Source organism: Parambassis ranga, chromosome 12 (assembly GCF_900634625.1).
Source record: "Parambassis ranga chromosome 12, fParRan2.1, whole genome shotgun sequence".
In the NCBI taxonomy this organism is placed as follows: domain Eukaryota; kingdom Metazoa; phylum Chordata; class Actinopteri; family Ambassidae; genus Parambassis; species Parambassis ranga.
In genome coordinates this window covers 15,844,826-15,867,439 of record NC_041032.1, presented here as the reverse complement: position 1 = coordinate 15,867,439, position 22,614 = coordinate 15,844,826, and the positions used below count along the sequence as shown (strand labels likewise).

The following is a 22,614-nucleotide window of genomic DNA, read 5'->3' as shown; positions in this document are numbered from 1 at the left end:
CAAAAATTTCTGCTCCTTTAATCATATGTTTTATTTTTGAGATCAAAGTCAGATGTTAATGCCAAATATTTCAGCTTAGGAGATAAAAATCATTTTGATATTAAACCTTTCTAAAGCTAAAACTGCACACAAAGGTATAAAAGGTGTCGATTTACAAGAAAAACTGACGAGCTCCTAATGTTCAGCACGCTGGATGAGCAGCATGTCTGAGCTCTGTAGCACGGAGAAAAGGTTTAAATGGTTTCTTTGGATTTGACACCACTGAACACAGAACTGTAATAAATAAACACAAAGTATGAGAGTCAGGTTCACCTGCTGCTAACAGCTCCGAGCTAGCTGCTGATAAAAGTGGAGCTGCAGCGTCAGACCGAAGAGAACTTCCTCTGGACGCCCCAGCATGAGTGTTCCTGACAGAGGTGAGAGAAATATCCGATGGATCCATGGATGGATGTGGGTCGTGTCTGAGGAGTTTCCTCTTCGATACTAAGTGAACGTCCTTCAGTCTTTTTCTTCTTCAGCTTTCACATCTGGACGAGCTGCCTGATACATGAGTGTGGCTGCAAAGGTTAAAGGACCAGTTCACCCAAAACACAGGAAAGTCTGCTTTACAAATATATGAGAAAATAAAATGTGTGTGTGTGTGTTGACATTAAAGTCATGAATAAATGAGAAAAAAATGTACAAAAAATATGATATTTTCAGAAATGAAGGTGTAAATGTATAAATATATAAAGTATTAATCTATTTTCTGATATTAAAGTCATAAACTTGAGGGGAAAATGTACTAATGTACAAATCCTTTGACTAAAAGACATGTACTGTTATAAATATATACACACAAAGTATATATGTTTCTGTTTCTGATGCTCCTAATGCAGCAGAGGTGAATCAGCCTCAGAATAAACGGACCTGTTCGTGTATTTTTCAGGTGAACTGACCCTTTAAGGCGCCGCCTCTGTTTTTTTTCCTCTCTTACAAAACAGCTCTTGAAAGCTTTGGCTCCGAGTTGTGTCATTCAAGTTTGGTAACTCTGCTCCGTTCTCACGCTGCTCCTCTTCTTCCTCTTCTTCTTCATGTTTGGAGGACTGTGACGCAGCCGCTCGCCCCCTGCTGAGCGTCTCACAGCAGGTTGACCTTCGCCACCACCTGCTTGCAGCCGGTCTGCGAGTATTCGTGCCCCCCCTCCGCCGGGTAATATTCGATCTCCCCCGCCAGGCGCTCTATGCTGGTGTGATCCGGGTAGAACCCCTCCCGCGTCATCTCGTCCAGGAAGCACTCCATCACGTGACTCTTCTCCAGGAGGGTCAGAGGCAGGATGTCCGCCTCCGTCCACAGCGGGTGGAGCTTCTCCAGGATGTTGCGCAAGATCGGAGTCAGCTCTTTTACCAGGTTACTATGGCGACTGGATGCCGTCATCGCCAGGGAAACGCTGGAGTTGTGCAGCATGTGTTTGGTGATGTGTGTGTGACCCAGGTTGCTGAGGAACAGGTAGATGGCGTTCAGGTACTCGTTGGACTGCTTGGACGCCACCAGCTGCCGCAGCTCGTCCAGGATCTCGCCGTGCATGTGCTCGGCCTCGTCGAAGATGAAGAGCGGGATCTTCTCCTCCTCCTCGGCCCGCTCCACCATCTCTGAGATGATGGTGGAGAGGTTGTGGGCGCACTGCAGGGCGTCGGCCTCCTGGGGGCAGTGGTGCAGGACATAGTACTGCAGCACCAGCGTCTCCCCGACCACCGAGCGGAAGTGTCCCGCCAACAGGCGTCCCAGGTGGCTCTTCCCCACGCCGCTGGGGCCGTGCAGGGACACCACCAGAGGCTTGTTGTGGACGTATGTGGACAGGTAGTCCTTCAAGAGGGAGAGCAGGCCCTCCACCGCCCCCTGCTGTCCAAACACCTCGCGCCTCAGAGTCTTCTCCAGCCCCTCCAGGTCGTACCTGAGAACGTGGTCGTCCAGGTTCTCGATGGCGTTGTACACCTGCAAAGGAGACGCAGATGAAGTCACTCTGTCTGCCCTGCAAACTGAAGTGTCTGCCGCCTGAGCAGCAGCCAGGAATCATTTACCTGCACGAACACGATGGCGAACAGCAGGTAGAGGCAGTACTTGGCTCGGCTCTGCTCCTGCTTCGGCGGAGCCCTGCACGCCCCTCCGTTAGGAAACATCACCCGCTTCCTCTTCCTCCTCTTCTTCTTTTGCGGGGTGGTGGAGGACAGGGCTGGGAAGGCGGAGGGTGTGAGCCCGTCAAAGGTGAAGATCTTGGGGCTGCTGCGCAGCGGGGCTCCTGCCACCGCCCCGGCTCCTGCGAAGCTCAGAGTCATCTCCTGGCGGCGCTTCTTGATGGCCTGGTACTTCTGTTTGATGCGAATGACGGCGCGCAGGGACGAGGAGAAGCTGGACAGACTGGGGACAGGACTCGCTCTCTCTTTCTCGCTCCTCTCCTCCTCGCCCTCCACCTCCCCGTTCAGATCTTCGTCCATCTCCCCCTCAAACTCCCCCTCCGTCTGAGAGGCCGACGTGCTGCTGTCCTGCTCGCTCATCTGCAGAGAGTGTGAAGCAGCTGTTATTTTTACACTGCAGGAACTTTTCCCATGCAGGAACTCTGGGCCTGTTTTAGGCCGTCCAGCATCTTTATGCTGAGTTTCTTTTTGTTCCCACGAGACAAAAATAACCCTAAAAGACCGACACCGATTGGTTGAATGGGTGCTTTTTGTGACAGGAAGTCCAGAAAATGGGCCTGGAAGGCCTCCTATGTTTGAGTTCCTGCACACCAAACATTCCAGTCAAACAAAAGACGACCAAAACATTAAAAAAAAAACAGCAACACAGGAAGAAGAGACGTAGAAGAAAGGTGTGAAGTGGCTGAGATGAGGAAGTGACGGAGTCCTTCTGAAGGTCAGGTCTGTGTTTCCACTGCAGGACGTGCACACGTTCTCCTGCTGGGAAATACAAATCCCAGTTTACTGGGACGCCTCTTATCACAGTTCCTGGAAGCAGCATGCACCCACCACACCTTCAGACAAACATTAGCAGCTAGGAGGTTAGCACCCTAAAGCCTTCAGCGACAGACAAATCATCCCCAGAGTCCTCCATGTTGAAATCAACAACTTTCTACAGACACACAAAGCATCCGCCTTCATCTGCTCCAGCTTCAGAGTGGAGAGGAGTTCTCTCAGCAGATAGCCGACGGCCTGTTGCTCAACATGCTCACACACCAACAGCCCACCGATATCAGACACTACATCACACAGCACTGCAGGTCCGATGGTATCTGAGCGGCCTCCGTCAGCCTGTTGACAAACAGAGCGTCTGTCTCTGACACCATATTCAAATCTACTCCACAAACAGCAGGGAGGTGCAGAGCAGTCCATTCAGGAGCTGCAGGGTAACGGCCCCGCCTGTGACAGCGTCAGCCAGCGTGCAACACACACACACACTCACACACAGACACACACACACAGTTATTAGTCTTCATCTGCAGAAACATGAGACGTGTTATCTCCATCAGCATGCAGCCTACTTTTTTTAAAGCATTACAAGAAAAGGAGGAACTATCAGTTACACCCAGAGGACGTCAGACAAACTGCACACTCATGTTGTGTTCTTGGAGTAGCAGAGCACAGAGTAGCATTGTGTCGAATGTGATTCTTGGCACAGAGGCTCTGGGAAAAGTTAGAAAACTTCAGCACAAAAGAATTCAGCAGACAGCCAGAAGGAGAGAAAGTACCAGAGGTTCATCGGCCTGCCTCCTCTCTGCCGCCTCACATGCAGAGACCTGAAGGGCCTGGCTGCATACCAGGCATTTCACAGCTCCACTAAACACTTTACACAGCAAAAAAAGCAGCTTTTCTGTCACACACAGACACACACAGCCATCTAACAGTGTTCATCTGGGAGTGAGAGCAGCACACACACACCATGCAAAGCAGGAAGTAAGTACAAAGAAAGGCTTACCTTAGAGGAATGTGAGTAAAAACCTGCAGAAACAGAGGAATCCTGTGAGAGCAGGGTCAGTCCATAGTGTGCTGAGAGCAGAGAACCAGCAGCTCGACTCAGGAAGAGCCCTCCTATCTGCCTCTCTCACCTCCAGACCCTGTTTCCACCCAGCAGCTGGCTCCTCCTCCTCCTTCCTCTTTTATTCTTTTTTCCAGCTCAGTTTTCTTTCACTGCTTTAACCCTCACCTGATGTTAACTCATTTATTTAAAAATGTCTGATCATGCAGCGCCGTGCTGCTTTTGTGGGTTTGTCTGTGATGAGTCACAGAAAAAACTGAGATAATCTGACAGATTCTGACGCACATGTTTGTGGATTTAACCCACAAAGTCTGTGAAATTACAAGAAACATGATTCCAGGTACGCTAAATTCAAGATCCAAGATGGCCGCTCTACACGTCAACCCTTCTCTTTGTGATGCTAACTAGACCCTGCTGACAACATCTCAGTTTTCTCACGTCCTGAAGCCAATCACGATAAACGTCAACATCATTTACAGCAAGACGCCATATTCAGGAGCTGCTTAGCTTAGCTTAGCTTAGCATAGCATAGCTTAGCTTAGCACAGACTGGAAGTGGAGGGGAAGCGGTAAAATGTGAGGTTTTTGTTTTTTTCACCTTGCACAGTGTACAAACTGGAACACTTAGCGAGCTTTGTTTTCTTTCGAGCTAGCATTTGCCTCCGCATTTCCAGTCTTTATGCTAAGCTAAGCTAAGCTAAGCTAAAGCTTTTATATAGAAAGGTCCATGGGCCCACATGCTGATGTTGAGGATGTCGGTTTGGAGATAAACACAAAGCTAGCACGAGGGACAAACACGGAGGAGGGAAAGCTAGCTTTTTCCCCCAAATTTTTATGCTAAGCTAACCCGAGTTAAGCTAACAAACTGAGGTTTTGAAACACAGGTACAGTGTGTGACGCTGGTGGAAGACAAAGCTACAGACAGAGGCTTAGCTTAGCTTAGCTTAGCACAAAGACAAGAAGTAAAAGAGGGAAAGTACTGCAGCATGTGCAGCTACAATAACAGAAGATTAACTGGTTCATCAGACAGTTTAAGATATTTAGAGAAGTCATGTGAAACATTTTGCCTCTTAAAAGTGGTTTTGCTGCATGTGGTCATTTGTAATCTGCATTTCAGACACTTCTGCAGCCCCACAGTCACACAGCTTCATGAGATATAAATAGAAGAGTGTTTGCATAGCGAGTCATTTGCCTACAGATGTAAATATATAAACCTTCTTCCCTCTGAAGCGGACACATGCTGCAGTGACATCTGCTCAGTGATGTGTGCAGCATGGTGTCAAAGAAAAGATCATTATTACATATAAAAAGAAGTGGAGGCGTTTCTTCCTCAGAGCTGCCGCCACGTCACAGCTCTGTACACAGTTTACCTCAGACAGGCTGCTGTGAGTAAACTGTTAATGTTCCTGGTGGGAGGAGGAGGGATTAGTCATAAAGGACAGACGGCATCTTCTCACAGGGCCGAGCTGCTGCTGATATGATGCTTTATTGTAACTGTGTGTGTGTTTCCTGTTGATCTTATCACATTCTGCTGTTTCACTTTCACACCCTCTCACACCTCTCAGGGTAAACTTCACCACCAGCCGAGATACGCATCAACAAGAACCTCTTCCTGAGCTGAAAGTGCCCTGTCAGTAAAGATGTCTGTGATGGTGGAGCTGTGGCAGCACACAGCCTAACAGAGCTGCTTTTAATCTGCATGTTTCACTTAACAATCCTCCAAAAATACAACAAGAATCTGCAAGAACTCAGCACAACCAGGAAGTCACGAGCAACAGAAATTCAGTCTGAGGCTGACCTGCAGCTGTGTTTACACTGAGAGGAGGAGACAACGGAGAGAGTCCAGGCCGAGGCCCTTCATCGCTTCACTCGCCTTCTCCAGGGGCGTAGTTTTAAGGTCAGAGGTGTGTCCAAAGTTTTCAAAGCACACCCCGAACAGATCAGATCAGATCAGATCCTAAACGGCAGCAGGACACCACCAGGAATCAATGTTAAAGTTGGATTTATTTATTGTTAGTCATCAAACATGTTATTCTTTTATTTTGTAGTTTTTCTTTGTTCTTAGGCTGATTTTAATATGAAGGAGTCTGGACAGACTTTCTGTGAAAATCCAAACAATTTAGATTTAGTTAAAGTTCCAGATTAGATAAAGCCCGGTGAGACACAGTCGGCCTGTCTGCACAGCTCGCTGTGTAACTCTAACAAATAAACCATCACCATATTATTGCTGTGTGTGAATGAGTACCTTTCATTTGGCGGTCTTCCTCCCAGCCTGTAGGTGGTGCTGTACTCGTGCTCGGCCCGGACATCAGCCCACGCGCCGGACATCATGAACCTTGGATGAACACCAGCACCTGGTAACCTCAGGAGGGAGACGCTGCTTTTGTTTGTTTCACTGAGGTTTATTATTAGTTTTATTTTAGAGCCGCAGTTCCTCCAGTGTCCACTTGAGGGCTACAAAAGTGGATTAACCCTCACGGGCCTCCATGTTAAAATCTTATATTTAAATGGTAAAAACATGATGAACTCCTCCACTCATGCTCCACCTCTTTGCCCATATTTGGATGAATCAGGCGTTAGGCTCATGAAGGATTCCTCCATCTTTATTTACATTTTCTGGGTTTCCCCCCCCTCACATCTCATCCTGGAAGATGATGTTGTTTGTGAAGCTACTTCTAAATAAAAGACGTGGAGTTTATTTACATCTAATTTTTGCTTTTTTGACTCTTCTCCTGTTTAGGACTCACTGACCTGCTCCTCACTATCAGCTTCTGTCCATTCCCTGACTGCTGTCGCTTTCACCAATAACCTGCACTGATGAGAAAAAACATGTGAATCATGTCTGTCTGAGGACACCTGATGTTAAAAATGCTTTACTTGAAGAACAAACACAAACAAAGGCCTTAAAATGGTTTAGAAAACATGAGCAAACATTCACCTCGAGCTCGGCTCCTGTACTGATACACGAATAAATACCTTTATGAACAAAATAGATTCTTTTACCATTTGGAAACAGCAGAATATCACATCACACGGATGTCTTTAATCAATGAGTGACGTCCCCCTCGTCCTCTCTCAGGAGACACAGTGACTCTGCAGGTAAACACCATCTCTGAGGTTTGGAGTGTTTCCCGGTCGCTCCACACCCCACAGTCTTTTTATTTTTTTTTTTTACTTCCTCTTCCTGCCGCGCCCTCTCCTGCCCCGCCCAGAGGAGGGGCCTGCTCCCGCCGGGCCCATGGCGCCGTCCCCTGCCGGGCCGGCGGGGATGTTGATGTGTCCCTCCTGGATTTCACTGCGAGCCTCCGGCGGGAGGTGTTCGATCTGCTGCTGCGTCTCCAGGTAAAACATCACGTCTCTCAGCTGCTCCTGCAGCTCGGCGATCATCACGTCTTTACGCTCTCCTGCAGAAACACACAAACAAAAGCTAACGGCGGCTCCCACAGAAGACTTTAAATCCAAGAGCGTAGAGAACACTTATTGATGACTCTCCCACGATCTGAGCTGAAACCAGCTGACACCACCACACTGACGTCAGAGCTAACAGCGGCTAACGGGAGATGCTATCTACAGAACACCGCAGACCAGCATGAGTGAGAGGTGCTGAGCTATGTCATTGTGTGCTCTGATGAAAGTTGATGAACTCAACTTTCATCGAGTCTGTCAGCCACTCGGCATCACACACACACACACACACAGAGCCAGAGCCTGGAGGCCCGCAGACGGCGGCTAACTGAGGACGGCAGGACAGGTCGACGTGACTTTAAACCACTAAAAATTCTAATCAGCTCTTCCTGAATAATCATTGTTAGCACCGAATTAGAAGACGTATACATAAACATATTGATCATGGGACAGATATGAGATTCATGTTAAGCTGTGGACACATTTCCTGAGGTCACCATGACCTTTGACCTCAGACAACCAGCTTCAAATCAGCTAAACGAATGACCCTGCAAGCCAAATAACAGTTGTTCCTGACATTCTTTTTCACAACACTGGTACAGATGTGAGATTTTCAGAAGACGGATCAGTCAGGTTCTGATGATCCTGCACGGCAGCCTCACATCAGAGAAGCGTAGCGGACTGAAACCAAAAGGCGTGAAACTGAAACTATCATGTATTTTAAGAATTTACCGACGCTGCAGGAACAGAGAACTGAACATGACACAGCTTAAAGGAGGTGGTGCGCCCACTTCCTGTGAGAAGACTGATGAGGAAACAAGCGGCCTAAAAGTGCAGCTCTTGGGCGGAAACGCTCAGTGACACAAAAATAGAAGCATCAGCTTCTGCAGAGCTCAGCTGGATGTGCTGGTATCTGCATTACATTACAATGACCATGAATACTAATAAAATCAGTACAAATATTTACCAACACAACACTGAATCATGAAGGCAGGATCAGGTTCTTGTTCATATGTCGACGTTAGCATTTAGCTCAGGGCTTCCAGTGTGGCTGTAGCTTAGTCTGTTTAAGCCCAGGTTGGTTTAGTTTAGTTTAGTTCACACACACACGAGTCAAACCAAAACATCCTGACTACAGAAACAGAGGATAACGTGTTCATGTTGACACATACGACGCGGAAAACTGAGACGACCTGATCAGACGCCGGGCAGCACATGTTCGAGATGAGTGTGTGTTCCTTCAGGTGAACAGAGAGCTCCTTTGTTCAAACAGTCCTCAGAGTTAAACGCTGAAGGAGAAATCCAGGCGTGTCTGTGGACCTAACATTAACATTCCACCCTCCAGCCCGACATTTACGCTGCCTGGAGGCGAGGTGGTGATGATCCTGCCCTCAGTGTGGCCGGTCTGAGACCACACTGAGCCACAGATCTGTCCCACCCTCTCTGATCATTTTGCACATTCCTGACGCTCATGCTGGAGGCGCTCCGGGTTCTTTAGTCTGTCATTAACTACGCTGGCTTCATGTGGCACATGAGTGAACCTGCTGAAGGAGGACCAGGAAGCAGAATATTCCAGACTGTTAACATGTATTGTAATTATAAAAGAGTAGAAATCAGTGCCAGAACACACGTCGTTCTGTGTGTGTGCTAGTGGCTGATCTATCACAGCGTGCAGCACCTCGTGTTTATGTCGGTGACTGAATGAGGGATATCCTGCAGGAAACAGAAAGAAACTCAAGCTTGTCTCGGCTTCTTTTAGGGCCTGAGCGGAGGATATAAACTTAGTTAAAGTCATGGTTTATTACACACTATACAAGCCCTGTTCGCCCTTGTCAGGAGGGTTTTACTACACCCTGCAGGTGGCTCCTCCTCCTCCTCCTCCTCCTCCTCCTCCTCCTCCTCCTCCTCCTCCTCCTCCTCCTCCTCCTCCTCACTCACCGCTCTCCTTTCCTTTGCACTCCTCCTCGGCCAGCTGGGTTTGCAGCTGGGCCTGGTTGGCTCTGAGGCAGCGGTTCATCTCCTGCTCCTCCTTCAGCTCCTGGCTCAGCTTCAGCACTCGGCTGTTCAGCTGCGAGCACCTGAACACACACACACACCTCAGCTCAGCAGCGAACAGTGTTTTCTTCTTCTACACATCGGCCTCCTGTCTTGTGTATATACAGGTTTTAAATGACAGATTTACTCCCACTTCTTTCCTTGTCAAGAAGATACACACAGCAGAAAAACGTAAACAATAACTTGGCACTTACTTCTTCTCCATGCTCTGCCTGTCTTTGGTGATTTCTCCTAATCGTTGCTCCAGGTTATCACAGCGCTCCAGCGTCTCTTTAAACTTAGACTTCATGTTGTTGATCTGGATCAGACACATGAAGACAGGAGTCACTCATTAACACGTTACATACACTCAGAGGGGCTGTGTAGGAACCGTCCGCACCTCCTCGGCCGTCTCCTTCTCCAGATGAACGATCTTATTCTCCCAGTAGATCCTCTGAGACTCCAGCTGACTGGTCAGCAGGTACGAGTACTGCACACACACACACACACACACACACACACACACACACAGACTCCATCAGAACGTCAGGTTAATTTAGCAAACGAAGCAACGACAGGAGACACTCACCTCCAGCTGAAGCGCATCGATCTTCTCGGCCTGGTGGCAGCTGTCTCCTTCACACTCATACTGCACCATCTTCCCATCAGTCTTACTGGCAACAAGCCGATGCACATAGTTATCTGCAACAACACAGATGATGTGGAGCGACTCACAAAAATAACAGAAACACACTACCTACAGGACTGAAGTGACGGAATCATGAGCTACCTATACCAGAACCACAGAGAATCATAAACAAATCAGTAAATACTTTTGAGATGAGATAATCTGCTTAAAAAGCATCTTTATCATGCTGTTATCTGCTTTTCTTGTGCACCGTCTGTCATACTGCACGTGTTTTCTGCCCTCTACTGGACAATACTGATAAAAGCAGCTTCAACACAGACATTCCCAGTAGGTGAATCTTTTTTTCCACCTTCAGCCGGTCTATTCACACAGATCGAGTACCTCCAGCGTAGTCCCAGACCCGGTGGTTGGTGAGCTGCATAGCGTACGTATGCTGTGTCTCCTCAAAGTGCTTGTAGGCATGCCGGCTGACGTAGCGACCACAACCGATGTGCCCGCAGATCAAACAAATCCAGAGGTTCTACGCAAAGATTAAAGGATTTAAAGAGAAGTCGACCGAGCGGGATTTTTACAGCGACGTCAGTTACCTCCTGCACTCCACACTCAAAGCATTTGTTCTCTTCCACCGGTTCTGGAGTCTGACAGTACCGACACACAGGGCACCTGCAAACACAGCACACATTCAGGCTATTGTTGCAAACATGTGCAGCGGTCCTTTACAGGAGAACACACACAAAACAAACATGTGACATGAAGCCGGGAGAAATGACCAGAGAGTCAGGCACAGACCAGAAGCCGGATTTAAAACAAAACAAAACAAGATGATGCTAAAGTTTGAACAGTATGTCTGAGGGCGTGTCCAACTTACGAAGCGTCTTCCCAGCGCTGCAGACACTGGCTGTGAAAGCTGTGGTTGCACAGCGTGGTGAGGATGCCATTAACAGACTCGTCCATTCTCTCCAGGCACACGGTGCACTTTGGCAGCTCGGTCAGCTCCATCACCGGCAGGCTCGCTCCCTGAGGAGAGGGTGGGGGTGGGGGAGAGAGAGGAGGAGTCATCAATAAGTCGGTATCCAGGACTCCAGGAAGTCCAACATTGGGTCATGAGGTCTGCAGGTTTGACTTCCCTCGACCATAGAATCTGTTTCTGCGGAGAGAAAACTACAAACAAAGGTTTCATTCACCTCCTCAGACTTGATCACCTCGGCCCGCTCCACATACACCAGCTGGCACACAGCTTCTTCGATGGAGTTGAACTGGCGGCCGTTACATGCCGTGTAAAAACTGTCTGCATCTGCCTGAGAGACGATGTAATAATACAACATTAGTAACACATTCAGTAACATCCTGCAAACACCTGTGTGCAGCTGCTTTTACAGAAAACTTACCTGTGTGCAGAATTTAATCAGAACCATGTACTGGTTGGGGGTGGAGTCACGGATGATCTTCATGTGCTCCATAACATCATTAAATGGTGCCATGAGCTTCATGAGGTCATGGCTGGTCATGGTGGCTGGGACAGTGAGGATGCACACCATGGCGCTGCGTCGAACGTCCTCCGTCAGTGACGTCATTTTACTGCAGGAAGAAACAACTCATTTTACCCGTGTTACAGGTGGGCGCCGTCACAGACCTCACACTGTGACTGTGGACTCACTTGGTCTTGTAGAGGTGCATGATGCCATGGATGATCTCCACTGACGGGTTGCCGCTGAAAAAAGAGATCTGGTCTGGCAGCTGCTTTGAGGGGGAGTCCGGAGCGGCCGCAGTGCTGTTGTCCAGTGAAGAAGCCTCGGAGTCGGCTGCAGGCTTTACATCCTGAGCTTCACTGCTCTGCTCCTCACCTCCTCCTTTATCTAGACAGGAAACACAGCGGTTTCCAATCAGCAACATGTAGCCTATGAAAGCATGGAGCTACATCATGACGACTCAAATCCATGCTTGCTGATTGAAATGAAAGTTTTCCACACATCACCAAAGTGACAGTGAAGATTGCAGCAACAAACAGGAAAACTTTGAAATGGCCCTTGAATGCACCACGTGTGACAATCTAACCTCATTTTATCCATATGTCAAATGTGACAAATTTACTTCATTTATGGCTAATTTCTTTGTTTTTAATCATGTTAAAAGCCAGTTTGAGTTCTCTGCTCGTAAACATGACTGTGCTGTTTTCATACAGGAGCAAGACTTCATGATGCAGTGAACACTGAGCCCAGACTGACTAAAGAAGTGCGATCACAGCCACAAATCAAGCAGCCATCAATGATCTGGTACAGTTCTGTGTGTCCAGAATAATCCAAGTCTAAGCTCCGTATAACTTAATAAAGGAATAAAGCATTCACTGGTGTTATTAGGATGTCTGTGCTTACCTGGGCTGGGCTCAAAGGTCTCTATAACCATGTCCCCCATGGCTCTGCTGCCGATGTGTTGGTGCAGAAAAGCTGCTCGCTCCAGCTCGGTCTTTCCACTTAGTGTATGTTTGGCTAAACCCAGAGCTTTCTCCTGCAGCTCCTCTTCTGACATGCCTTCAACTGCACACAGCACAGAAACACGGACACACACACACACACACAATGCAGAGCCAGGAAGCTACATCAGAGAATAAACCGGCTAACAGATAGTTAATAGTCACTGCAATTTAGCCGTAAGCTAACTTTAAATAGTGTTTTTTTTTAACAACAACTCACCGGCGCAGTACTGGAAACCTTGTGGACAAGGAGACTGGTCGGCTAATTCCAGACGGATAACGACCAGCGACACACTCATGTGTTCATAAACAAACTAACACTTTGACAGAGAACAAAAACAATCCGGTGACAGATCAGCTAGCTTAAAAGCAGCTAACACACCCCGGCTAAACTAGCTAAGCTAGTAGCTAGTGTCTAAATATAACAAGCGCGTGATTGCCGAACGCACTTTCCGTGAACTTACTTCATGACTTGTTGTTTTGACACACAATAAAATAACATTTAATAACGTTTAGCTAGCGGCTCTATCTTTGTATCCACAGCTGCTTGTAATGTTGCTTCTTCTTCGCAGCACCAACTGAGCTCTGCGCAGGCGCGTTGGTGACACCTACAGGTAGTAATCAGGAACTGCACCCGCACCAGTAAACACTGTATATTATATATTCTACATTTTTTTAGGCCTTTTCTTGTCACGTTTCACTTCTGAAGCCCATTCCCTCCACCTACAAATAAACTGAGTCACATACTAAGCCATAATAAAAACAGAAAACCTTTTATAATCTAGATAAAAAGTCACAATTACTAAATTTTTGCATTGACTACTGTAGTAGTCGTTGTCATAATTACAGTTTTAAATTTTAATAAGAACAGATTGAGGCACAGTGCACAGCCAAACTGTCACATTTACCTTTTTATTTAAAAAAGCTTTGACATTCCAGTGTTTCTGTTTTCCTTTTTCTAACAAAAGAGGGTGGTGAGATGACACTCCAGATTGTCAACCATCATTCTGCAGCTCAACAACAGCACATGTAGTCAGATCGCATGAACATCGTCTCTCTGCACCAATCCATTCAAACAGATGGATTCCACTTAACCAAAAAAATAAAATAAAATAAAAGAAAGAGGCATTTTCTAAGCGACTGAATGCACACAGACACTAACATGGGGAGGCATTGATCATGTTCACATTTCTTTTTTTGGCCAGATTGGTCTCTGTAAACTAAGCCACTGTCCAATCCTGTTGTTATTGATAATAGCAGGAGATGCTAATTTTGCACAAATTGCAGCTGAAGACGTTGATTTGGTTCTTTTTTTTGTGTGTGGTTGAAGCAGGAATGACAAAAACACACAATCACAGGACAAATCTCATCATATCTAATGCAGCTGCATTTAAAAAAAACACCGGTGTCCTCACACTGTCCTCTGAAAAGGCTGCCTGGATTTTATTTACAGTTAGGTCCAATGTTTGTCTCTCCAGATCATCATTCTCTTTAAAAAAATCCTGCAAATGATCTGCTCTAAAACGTACAGAAAGGATTAGGGCCACTGCAAAAACACACGTTTTCCCACATTTAAGTCATTTTTTTGCTCAGAATCCATTTTTCCAGTGACCGCAGTCCTTTTCTGTAAAAACTTTATTTGTGCATTTGTAATTTTGTACTCAAGCGTCCATGAAAGCTGCAGCGGAAAGACCTTCCACGGCTTCAGCGTCAGTAGAAAACAGTATTTTTGGTGAACATTCACGTTTAGAGAGTTAAATAACTGTCATCAGTCCAGCTTCGAAGGATTTCTGATTTCTTCTCTCTGTGCTGGAAAACGCGTTTACAAGCGTCACTTCTACCATCGTTAAAAAAAGAAGCAGACAATTCACCCTTTAAAAAAAAAACAAAAAAAAAAAACAAAAACCCTCATCCCGACATTGCTCATTATAATACTGCAACTACAGAGGTGGTTCCACGTTCAGTACCAAAGCGACACACACACAAAGATACACAAAGCAAAGAAACAACAGAAAGACAAACTAATTCTGAAACAAAAGGGGAAAGGGCCGTCTCTCTGCTGGCAGCCATATTGTCCATATTTCATATTTCCACAGAGTGCATCAGTTAAACATCAGGAGAAGCAGCAGCACGTTGAAAGAGTGTGTGTGTGTGTGTGTGTGTGTGTGTGGATTGTTCTCGGACTCAACGGGGGAAGAAAACAAAAAGTAACCGACCGACAGACATGACAGTGGTTTATTGTGTCTTATATTCTCATGTTGTGGTAATTGCTTTTTTACTATGTACAATAATTTATTAGATTAGTTTGTCTAAAACTAATTCAGTTAACTTACAAGCTTATGTGCTCTAAGAGTTGCAAATGTTCCAGAGGTGACCGAAAAAAAAAAAAATCCAGAAACAAGAAGGAGGTCAGAGACAGGAGGAGGAGGAGGAGGAGGACTGGTGGGTGAGCTGGTGGGCCGACAGCAGATGGAGGTGTGGGAGGGAGGGAGTATAGTCATCTTAATCTGGGGTGTGCGTGTGTGTCTGTGTGATTCAGATCTTGAGGTTCTTTATAGTTTCCGCTCTCTTCTTGAGCAAATCTCCCACCTCCTGTAGCGAGCGCAGGTAACTGCTCTGCAGCTTGTCCATAGCAGCCTTCGTAAACGACGCCTCCTCCTGGAACAGATGAAGGAAAAACATCAACCAACAGGAAATGGAGGAGGAGGAGGAGGAGGAGGAAGAGCCGCCGGCACACTGACCTGTGAGCATCCTTCCAGGGATAAACCGGCCAGCTTCAGGGCCGTCACGTTCGTCTCCTGCCCCTTTATGTGCTCCAACGCCTGTGTGAGCAGGTCCTGCAAGCTCCCCGTCAGCTCCTGGAAGCCGCACACCACCACGGGCTGCAGGAGCCAATCAGGAGAGAGGAGGTCACCGTTAAACTGAGGCAGAGATTAGAGGACCGCGGCTCCTGTGTGTGAGCGTTAAAGCACTGTACCAGAGCTGTGTTGGCGTCCTTTTTCTTCTTCTTCTTCTTCTGTAGGCTGGTTTTCAGAGGTCGCAGGATCTTAGCACAGTAACTAGCCACCCATAAGGCTATGCAGACCGTCTGCAGGAGGACACAAGGTCACATGTTACAGCGTGACAGAGAGGAGCAGAAACAGGAAACGGGAGCCGAGGCCTCACCTCCACGAAGAAGACGAAGGTTTCTAATAAGGAGGGCCGCGTTTTTAATTTGCCCTCTTTCAGTTCCAATAAATCTCCTTTGCATTTATTCAGAATTTCTGTGGACGGAAGCAGAAACCGTGAAGCATGCAGAGAACTGAAACTGACCCTGAGGTCCAGCTGCTGACTCACCTTGAAGCTGAACTACTAATGATTTGAAACCGTTACAGATCTGCGTCTGGAGCTCCGACGACTCGTCTGTGAGGATGAAAGAAAAAGGAAAAGGTGAGAAGTGAATCATCAGCAGACCTGGACCTGGATCAGTCCTCACTGCTTACCGAGGCCCGCCGCCTCCAGCTCCTGCAGGTGCACGGACAGCTGCAGGGCCGCGGCCTGACACTGACAGCTGCCGCTGGACAGAGCCGGGGCCAGCCGGGTGGAGGGGGGCCCCAGGAATGGATACTGCAACAACACCAACACACAGATTACAGCAGAGAGCTCCACCCAGTCAAACATGCAACATGTCTTTCCACTGAGCCGGCTGAGCTGTACCTGTACGCGTTTCTCTGCTCTCTGCACCGCTGTCTGCAGAGTCTGGTTGAGCTGGGACAGCAGGCCGCTGAGGACCGAGGTTTTGTCCCCGACGCCGTTCTCGTTGGAGATCTCAGAGTTCTGCTGCGACGCCGTGTGTCCGAGCGCGGCCAGGGCGGCGAGGCAGCGGAGCGTCAGAGAGCGTATCCTCAGCCACACGGACTCCTCCTCCAGAGACTGGCGGCGGTGCTCCTCCGTCAGCTGTCTGTCTTTAGGGTCCCAGCTGGTGAACACGGTGAGGTCTCTGTTGTCCCTGAGACTCTCCCAGGGGATGTCGTCCTCCTCGGCTGACAGAGACATGGCCTTCACGCTCTCCTCCAGACTCAACACGCTGAAAGACACATTCAGAGAGACGCCACATCAAGCACTCGGCTCCACAGCTCAGTCCTCCACACTGATCCCACCGCTCTTACATATCCGCCTCCAGGAACAGATCCAGCAGCATCCTCTCAGTGCGGACCTGAGCGAAGTGCAGCGACTGGTTCAGCCGGTTTCTGAGAGCAATGAACTCTGGGATTTTCTCAAAGGCGCCATATTTATACGCCTGGATGATGTACTCTGAGGTCTGCCAGGAGAGAGGAGGGTCATAAACGAGGAGGTCATTTTAAAAGACGCTAACACTCACACTCACACCGGCATGGACTCACATCTTTCTGGTTAGAGTGGAAAAACCTGAGGGAGAAATTACAGGACTGCGAGGCTGCAGCGAACTGACCCAACGACTCGGCGTAACGCGTCAACAGAAACCTGAAAAGAGAGACGCAGGTTTACACACAAACCTGCAACACTGAGGTCCAACTCTGAAGCTTCAGAGAGGATTCAGACTTCATAGAGATGATCCTGACCCCTCATGTTTGAAAGGTATCTGTGTTTCCATACAGACCCTATGGTGTCGTGCTGCACGTGCTTGGCGTCCAGGCTGGAGTAGAGGTCCACCACAGGCTCGAAGGCTCCCAGGTGACAGTAGAGGAGGAGCAGCAGCAGTTTGAACTGAGCATTGGAGGGACTGTGAGACAGACCTTCCTGCAGGAGACCCAAACACTGCGACGCCATGTTCTCATCCCCTACCACAAACCCAGAGAGACACGCTTTCACACAGACCGCATCAAAGATGGAGAGCAGGAGAAAGAGACAAGAACTCACCAGTCTCTGTCCACAAGTCCACGTACACATGAGCCGCCATGAGACAATACATATCAGAGAACTGCAGCTCCGTCTTCAGCGCGTTCTTTCCTGCGAAACATCGAAACAAGAACATCACTCCGACTGTTTGTCTCATCATGAGCTTCATTCACAGCTACAGGAAGAAAACCACCGACTCTCTGCTGCTATGGAGGAGTTATTCTCACCAAACTTCAGTCCGTGGCGGTAATGCGCCTTGAGCTCTGCGATGAGCCGCAGTTTTCCTTCTGTGTCCATGGCGTCATGCAGGCCGAGCGCTCGGCTCAGCTGACACACACACAGGTGTCTCTGCAGCACTTTGGTGTCCTCTGGAAAGGCGACGCCGTCCTCCGCCTGCTCCCCCAGAGGAACCGCTTCACTCAGACGGTTGATGAACTGTGAAGGACACACGGGGAGAGAGAGGTGTTCCAGCATCATCCGTGCACAGCAGGCGTTTCCATGGTGACGCCATCTCACCTGAACGTGCTGCTCGGCAGACAGCAGGTGTAGGTATATCTTCAGGTCGGTGATGCAGCACGGCTTGTCTCCAAACTTCCCAAAGAACTGCACCATGAGCTCTAAAGGCTCCCCTGTTCACAGACGAGCAGCGGACGGTCAGATGACACACAGCCTGCTGAACGGACAGTGTGAGTGCAGTGAGTGCTTTTTACCCAGCAGGCTTTCTTCGGGGCAGCCTCTTTCCCTCAGTCTGTGAATCAATTCAAGTCGGGCTAAATACGGTCCTCTGAGTGAGCGGGACTCTCTGCCGTCCTCCCCTTTGATTCTCTCCTCCACAAACCTCACCACATCAGCCACAGAGTGATGCACCGACCCCTCCGAGCAGCTGGAGACACGAGGAAACACAGATGGATGCAGAGAAGGAGGAAACAGGAAGTCTTCCTGACCTAAACCCGCCTGTAGTTCCTGCCTGATCCCTGTCCTCTGAGGAACTGTACTCACTGGTCGCCTTCTTCCGGCGGGCTCCACGACTGATCCATGAGGTGGAAGAGAGAGTCGAAGTAGGCGGGATAGAACTGCCAATCATCCGGACTACGAACACACACACACACACACACACACACACACACACACACTCTGTGTTACTGCTGTGTTCCTGTGGTTCACCTCACACACTGACATGACACTCACTTTTTCAGCAGCAGCTTATGTGCCAGAGCGTTGCACTCGGGCCAGCGCTGCAGCCGCTTGTAGAGCATCATACACTTATTCTCTCTGCTCTGCAGCTCGCTGGTCAGCTTCTCTGTGGAGACACAAACACTGAGGAGTGATGAGAGCATCCTCCTCCCCGCTCCACGTGAGCTGTTCAACATCTGCCTATCCTAATGTTACTGCTGATCAGACCTAACGTTATTAAGAGATCAGAAGTCTGCTCCTACCTCCAAGTGGACCCCTGATCACATCCAGAGCCTCGACGCACTTCCCCAGGCGCTCCAGGATCATGAAATACAGCTGCACCTACAGTCACACATACAAAAGGCAAGAAACACACCCGTAAATACAAACTCCAAGGATAAAGATGGTGTTTTTCCACTGCAGGAACATGTGGCGGACACAAAACATACTAAACTGCACTTTGAGCACATTTCCACCTCAGGTTTCTTACACGTAGGAGCTCTTTCAGAGCCATTTTCAAAGGGGAAAAAACAAAGGATGCTTCTACTTTCGGGTTCTTTCGGGTCAGAAAAGCACCTACAAGTTATGTTTCCATTGTAGCCGCTAGGTACTGCTGCACCTTTTTGGTGCAGCTTTCCTGCATGGTCCCACCACAGAAAGTTCTCCCGTCAATCATCACACCATCCTCAAGTTCCTGAGGTCAAAAAGCACCAGTACAAAAGTGCATACTATGTTCCTGCAGTGGAAAAGCATGCACTAATATATCAATAAACCTTACCTACCCACAGTAGGTATTTAGTAAGTTTCCCTGCAGCTGGAGCACAGTGAGGGGGACAGCTTGTACTCACCTCTGCTTCTGCTTCAATCTTCTCCTCCTTCACCATTTTCTCCACCATGCGCTCCGCCAGAGGCAGGAACATGGTCTGGGCCAGTTTCTCATCTTGTGCTGAGATGGCCTTTACAGCAAACAGCACGTGAGTCGTGTTATTTTAACTCCAGGACAATGAAAACACTTTGAGTCATTAAATCATTCCTGTACCTGCATCACCAGACTCATGACAGACCAGAAGTAATACGGATTCTTAGGCACGATTTTATACAACGCCATTCCCGCCTGTAGAGTGCGAACACGTAGACATCAACATCCTCTACATTATGTCAGTAACCTCACATGGATGAGTGAGCGCTGACTCACCTGCTGCATCTTCTTGTACTCTCCGACGCGAGCGTAAGCCATGAAGAGGTGAGAGTGATACTCCTCGCTGAGAGGAACCTTCTTCACCGCAGCCTCGTACAGCTTGGTGACCAGCTCCGCTGTGAGAGGCGAACACGGCGTTAAAACCAGGTCACAGCAGCGCGTGTGTGTGTGTGTGTGTGTGTGTGAGAACACTCACGGCGATGCATCTCTCTGTACAGTATGGTCAGAGCTTGGAGTGAGTTGTCGTCAGTGGGCTCCAGAGTGGCCACTTCCTGCGCCAATGAGAAGGCCTCATCCTGCTTCCCGGTCCTCTGCAGGCCAATGGCCTTCAGCACCTGAAGGGAGACACAGAAACAGGAAGTGAAGCAAATACAGACACAAAGCAGGACTGAACCATAACCACAGTCAGCTGCCGTGCACAAAGGCTGCAGGAACTATCGGGCCACATGCAGGGCCGAGAGCTGATTGTGTTCACACCAAGAGGGACTGAAGCTGTAAAATCGCTTTCGTGCCTCATAAGTACAGCTGCTGTGAAAGTTCTGCTCGCCTAAATCGCTGATGATGTGAGAAATTCAAACACATAAAGGAGTGATCAGCTTCTCACACGTCGTTTTGATAGGAACTAAAGTACAGCAGGAACCAACGTTTCCAAGTATGTTCCCCGAGACCCCACGCGGACGAAGAACCTCTACATTCTGATTGGTTGTCAGAGGTTTTTACGGCTGAAATTTGCATACCGTTCCGCTGTCCTCAGCTTTTCTTTGCTCATAGAAAGTCAATGTCTTCCATTGATTTCACAGCTTTAGTCGCCCCTGCTCCTCCACGGTCAGACTGACCGTGCTGTGCAGCTCATATGATCAGATACATCCTCAAACAATCATGGAGACAATCATGGAGACCTCCCTCACCTTGGCACAGTGCAGGTCCTTGTGTTTCTTCAGCAGTTTGTCCGCCTGCTGTATGGCCATTTTATTGTTGCCATTATCAAGATAATCTAAAAACGGGAAACACAAAGAATCATAATATTATTTAAATGATTAAATAGTTTAAACACACACAACTTACAGCTACACATAAATTAGATGCTGTAGAGCCGTAACCAATCAAATATGAGCATTTCAGAGTTTCAAACTGTCACACAACATTACCTCATGTCTTTAAAAACATAAAACAAATAACAAAATACATAAATAACAACTCTGTTTCCAGCTTTTTTTTTTTGTTATATGTGACAATGAGCTTGATGTGTTTGGATTTTGGAGCTGTAGGTTTCACGATCATTTATCAGCCTGCTGAAGTATAAAAGGAAAAATGTCAGCTGGAGTCCCAGTGCAACTGTCACACAAACACAAACACAGAGACACCTCAGTCCAGCCTCTCCAGGACAGCTGGCTGCCAAAATTAACTGAGCCAGACAGGACAGTGCACTGAGGTTATGTCATGTCTATTCTCCACAGAACCTGGACCAGCACCCAGCAGTCAGAGGGTCTTTGTGGTCTGAATAAACAGCACAGTTCGGATTTAACGTTTTTTTTTAACGCCAACCAAACAGCTCGGGCTCTTTAAACTCCAGTCAACACAAAGCTAACAAGTTAGCATGAAACAAGCGATGTATCTGTTCGTTCACTGATGTTTTTCTTTATTTAGCACCGTTAAATTCCGTTAACCACACATCGTGCAGCCCTTACCGGAGGACCGAGATCTCTGACAGCTAGCAAGCTAGCTAGCTAGCTAGCTAGCAAGCTACCGTTACACCTCCTGCACTGGAATTAGCTTGGAGCATTGTCCTTAAACTACTGTTGCTAGCAGGCAGCTAACCGTCTAATTTTAAAATAGCTTCAAGCCAGCTAGCCGGGCGCTAATCGCAACACAAATAGCTGTCAACCCGATGCACACAAGTTCACACAAAGACACAACTTTCATGTTTGACCGGCTGCAGCTCGTTTGTTTGCTGGCTGACTGCTTAGCTGACACATTAGCATGCTAAGCTAGCTGTCAAATAGCGACAGTTAGCAGAAGCAGAGAGCGCCCTCGACTTTGAGAGCCGGACGATAAAAACGTCCGCACCGCTCAGTGCTGCAGCTCCGCGGTGAATCAGTACTGTTTGACACGGGGGTCCACCGCTTCATCCCGAGCCCCACTGGGCTGGGCTGGGCTGCAGACCGGGTAAGGTGCACTGTCATTGGGCGCTGCGGGCAGCACAGTCCGTGGCTGGAGCTGGAGGGGCCGCACCGCTGTCCCCCTAACCCGAGCAGCCACCATGATGAACACATGAGCCGGTACCGGACACAGCCACGGTTACCGGACCTCCGAACACGCACCGGTGTCCAGCTTCCCATTGAGACCTTACCGTATATGGGTCGGAGCCTCCTGTCGTTGGGGTCTTGCACATGGCCTCTCGCCGCCATGGTGGAGTTTACCTGCTGGGTAAATGCTCACGCATGCGTATTCAGAGCAGCGGTGAAAGCGTTCTTCTTCTACTACTACAGTTCAACAGCAAGAGGCCTCCAGCCTACACAGCAATACTGCCACCTTCTGTTCAGGAGCTAATTCCACACCTTTGCCAACTTTTATTATTTTGACTTTTTAATGTTACATTCTTAATATTTTAACCCAGATATTTAATTTGTAATAAAACTTAGACCTAAAACTGAGGATTTATTAATAGAATAAAACATTTTTATATCAATAATTTGTGTAAAACACTGATGTTATTTTTCAAAATCACCAATCAATCATTTTTTTGTTCATTTTATACATGTTTGAATATTTTTAACAAAATAAACATACACACAGACACACCAGCAGATTCTCTTATTTG

General features: G+C 48.0%; 3 protein-coding genes across 3 annotated transcripts; all 3 read right to left on the bottom strand.

The window, feature by feature from the left end:
• Positions 1-12: 12 nt before the first annotated feature.
• Positions 13-4,164, bottom strand: tor4aa (torsin family 4, member Aa). The gene is made up of 3 exons (XM_028418665.1): positions 3,949-4,164; positions 2,061-2,534; positions 13-1,974 (listed from the first exon to the last, which is right to left on the bottom strand). The coding sequence occupies exons 2-3, from the start codon at positions 2,532-2,534 to the stop codon at positions 1,120-1,122; spliced, it is 1,329 nt and encodes a 442-aa protein (XP_028274466.1). The 5' UTR covers positions 3,949-4,164; the 3' UTR covers positions 13-1,119.
• A 2,425-nt stretch (positions 4,165-6,589) lies between these two features.
• Positions 6,590-13,138, bottom strand: brap (BRCA1 associated protein). The gene is made up of 13 exons (XM_028418614.1): positions 12,786-13,138; positions 12,468-12,629; positions 11,753-11,951; positions 11,484-11,673; positions 11,280-11,393; positions 10,964-11,112; positions 10,683-10,758; positions 10,477-10,615; positions 10,036-10,148; positions 9,847-9,936; positions 9,662-9,765; positions 9,351-9,490; positions 6,590-7,411 (listed from the first exon to the last, which is right to left on the bottom strand). Exons 1-13 carry the CDS (start codon positions 12,862-12,864, stop codon positions 7,179-7,181), a joined length of 1,788 nt encoding a protein of 595 aa, XP_028274415.1. The 5' UTR covers positions 12,865-13,138; the 3' UTR covers positions 6,590-7,178.
• A 1,648-nt stretch (positions 13,139-14,786) lies between these two features.
• Positions 14,787-22,280, bottom strand: naa25 (N-alpha-acetyltransferase 25, NatB auxiliary subunit). Its single transcript, XM_028418446.1, has 23 exons — positions 22,144-22,280; positions 20,702-20,787; positions 19,990-20,128; positions 19,791-19,909; positions 19,635-19,709; positions 19,444-19,551; positions 18,859-18,937; positions 18,611-18,722; positions 18,422-18,511; positions 18,133-18,305; positions 17,939-18,051; positions 17,650-17,857; positions 17,444-17,533; positions 17,184-17,364; positions 16,948-17,047; positions 16,714-16,865; positions 16,262-16,631; positions 16,048-16,171; positions 15,902-15,967; positions 15,731-15,828; positions 15,543-15,653; positions 15,307-15,447; positions 14,787-15,223 (listed from the first exon to the last, which is right to left on the bottom strand). Exons 1-23 carry the CDS (start codon positions 22,199-22,201, stop codon positions 15,101-15,103), a joined length of 2,916 nt encoding a protein of 971 aa, XP_028274247.1. The 5' UTR covers positions 22,202-22,280; the 3' UTR covers positions 14,787-15,100.
• Between the last annotated feature and the right edge of the window lie 334 nt (positions 22,281-22,614).

Coding starts and splice junctions, on each gene's coding strand:
- tor4aa (XM_028418665.1), bottom strand. CDS start 2,534: ATGAGCGAGCAGGACAGCAGCACGTCGGCCTCTCAGACGGAGGGGGAG. Junction 1,975..2,060: donor TCGCCATCGTGTTCGTGCAG/GTAAATGATTCC, acceptor TCTCCTTTGCAG/GTGTACAACGCCATCGAGAA.
- brap (XM_028418614.1), bottom strand. CDS start 12,864: ATGAGTGTGTCGCTGGTCGTTATCCGTCTGGAATTAGCCGACCAGTCT. Junction 10,759..10,963: donor CAGCGCTGGGAAGACGCTTC/GTAAGTTGGACA, acceptor CTGTGTTTGCAG/GTGCCCTGTGTGTCGGTACT. Junction 9,937..10,035: donor TCGATGCGCTTCAGCTGGAG/GTGAGTGTCTCC, acceptor GTGTGTGTGCAG/TACTCGTACCTGCTGACCAG.
- naa25 (XM_028418446.1), bottom strand. CDS start 22,201: ATGGCGGCGAGAGGCCATGTGCAAGACCCCAACGACAGGAGGCTCCGA. Junction 17,365..17,443: donor GGACTTGTGGACAGAGACTG/GTGAGTTCTTGT, acceptor GGTTTGTGGTAG/GGGATGAGAACATGGCGTCG. Junction 15,654..15,730: donor CCTTCGTCTTCTTCGTGGAG/GTGAGGCCTCGG, acceptor GTCCTCCTGCAG/ACGGTCTGCATAGCCTTATG.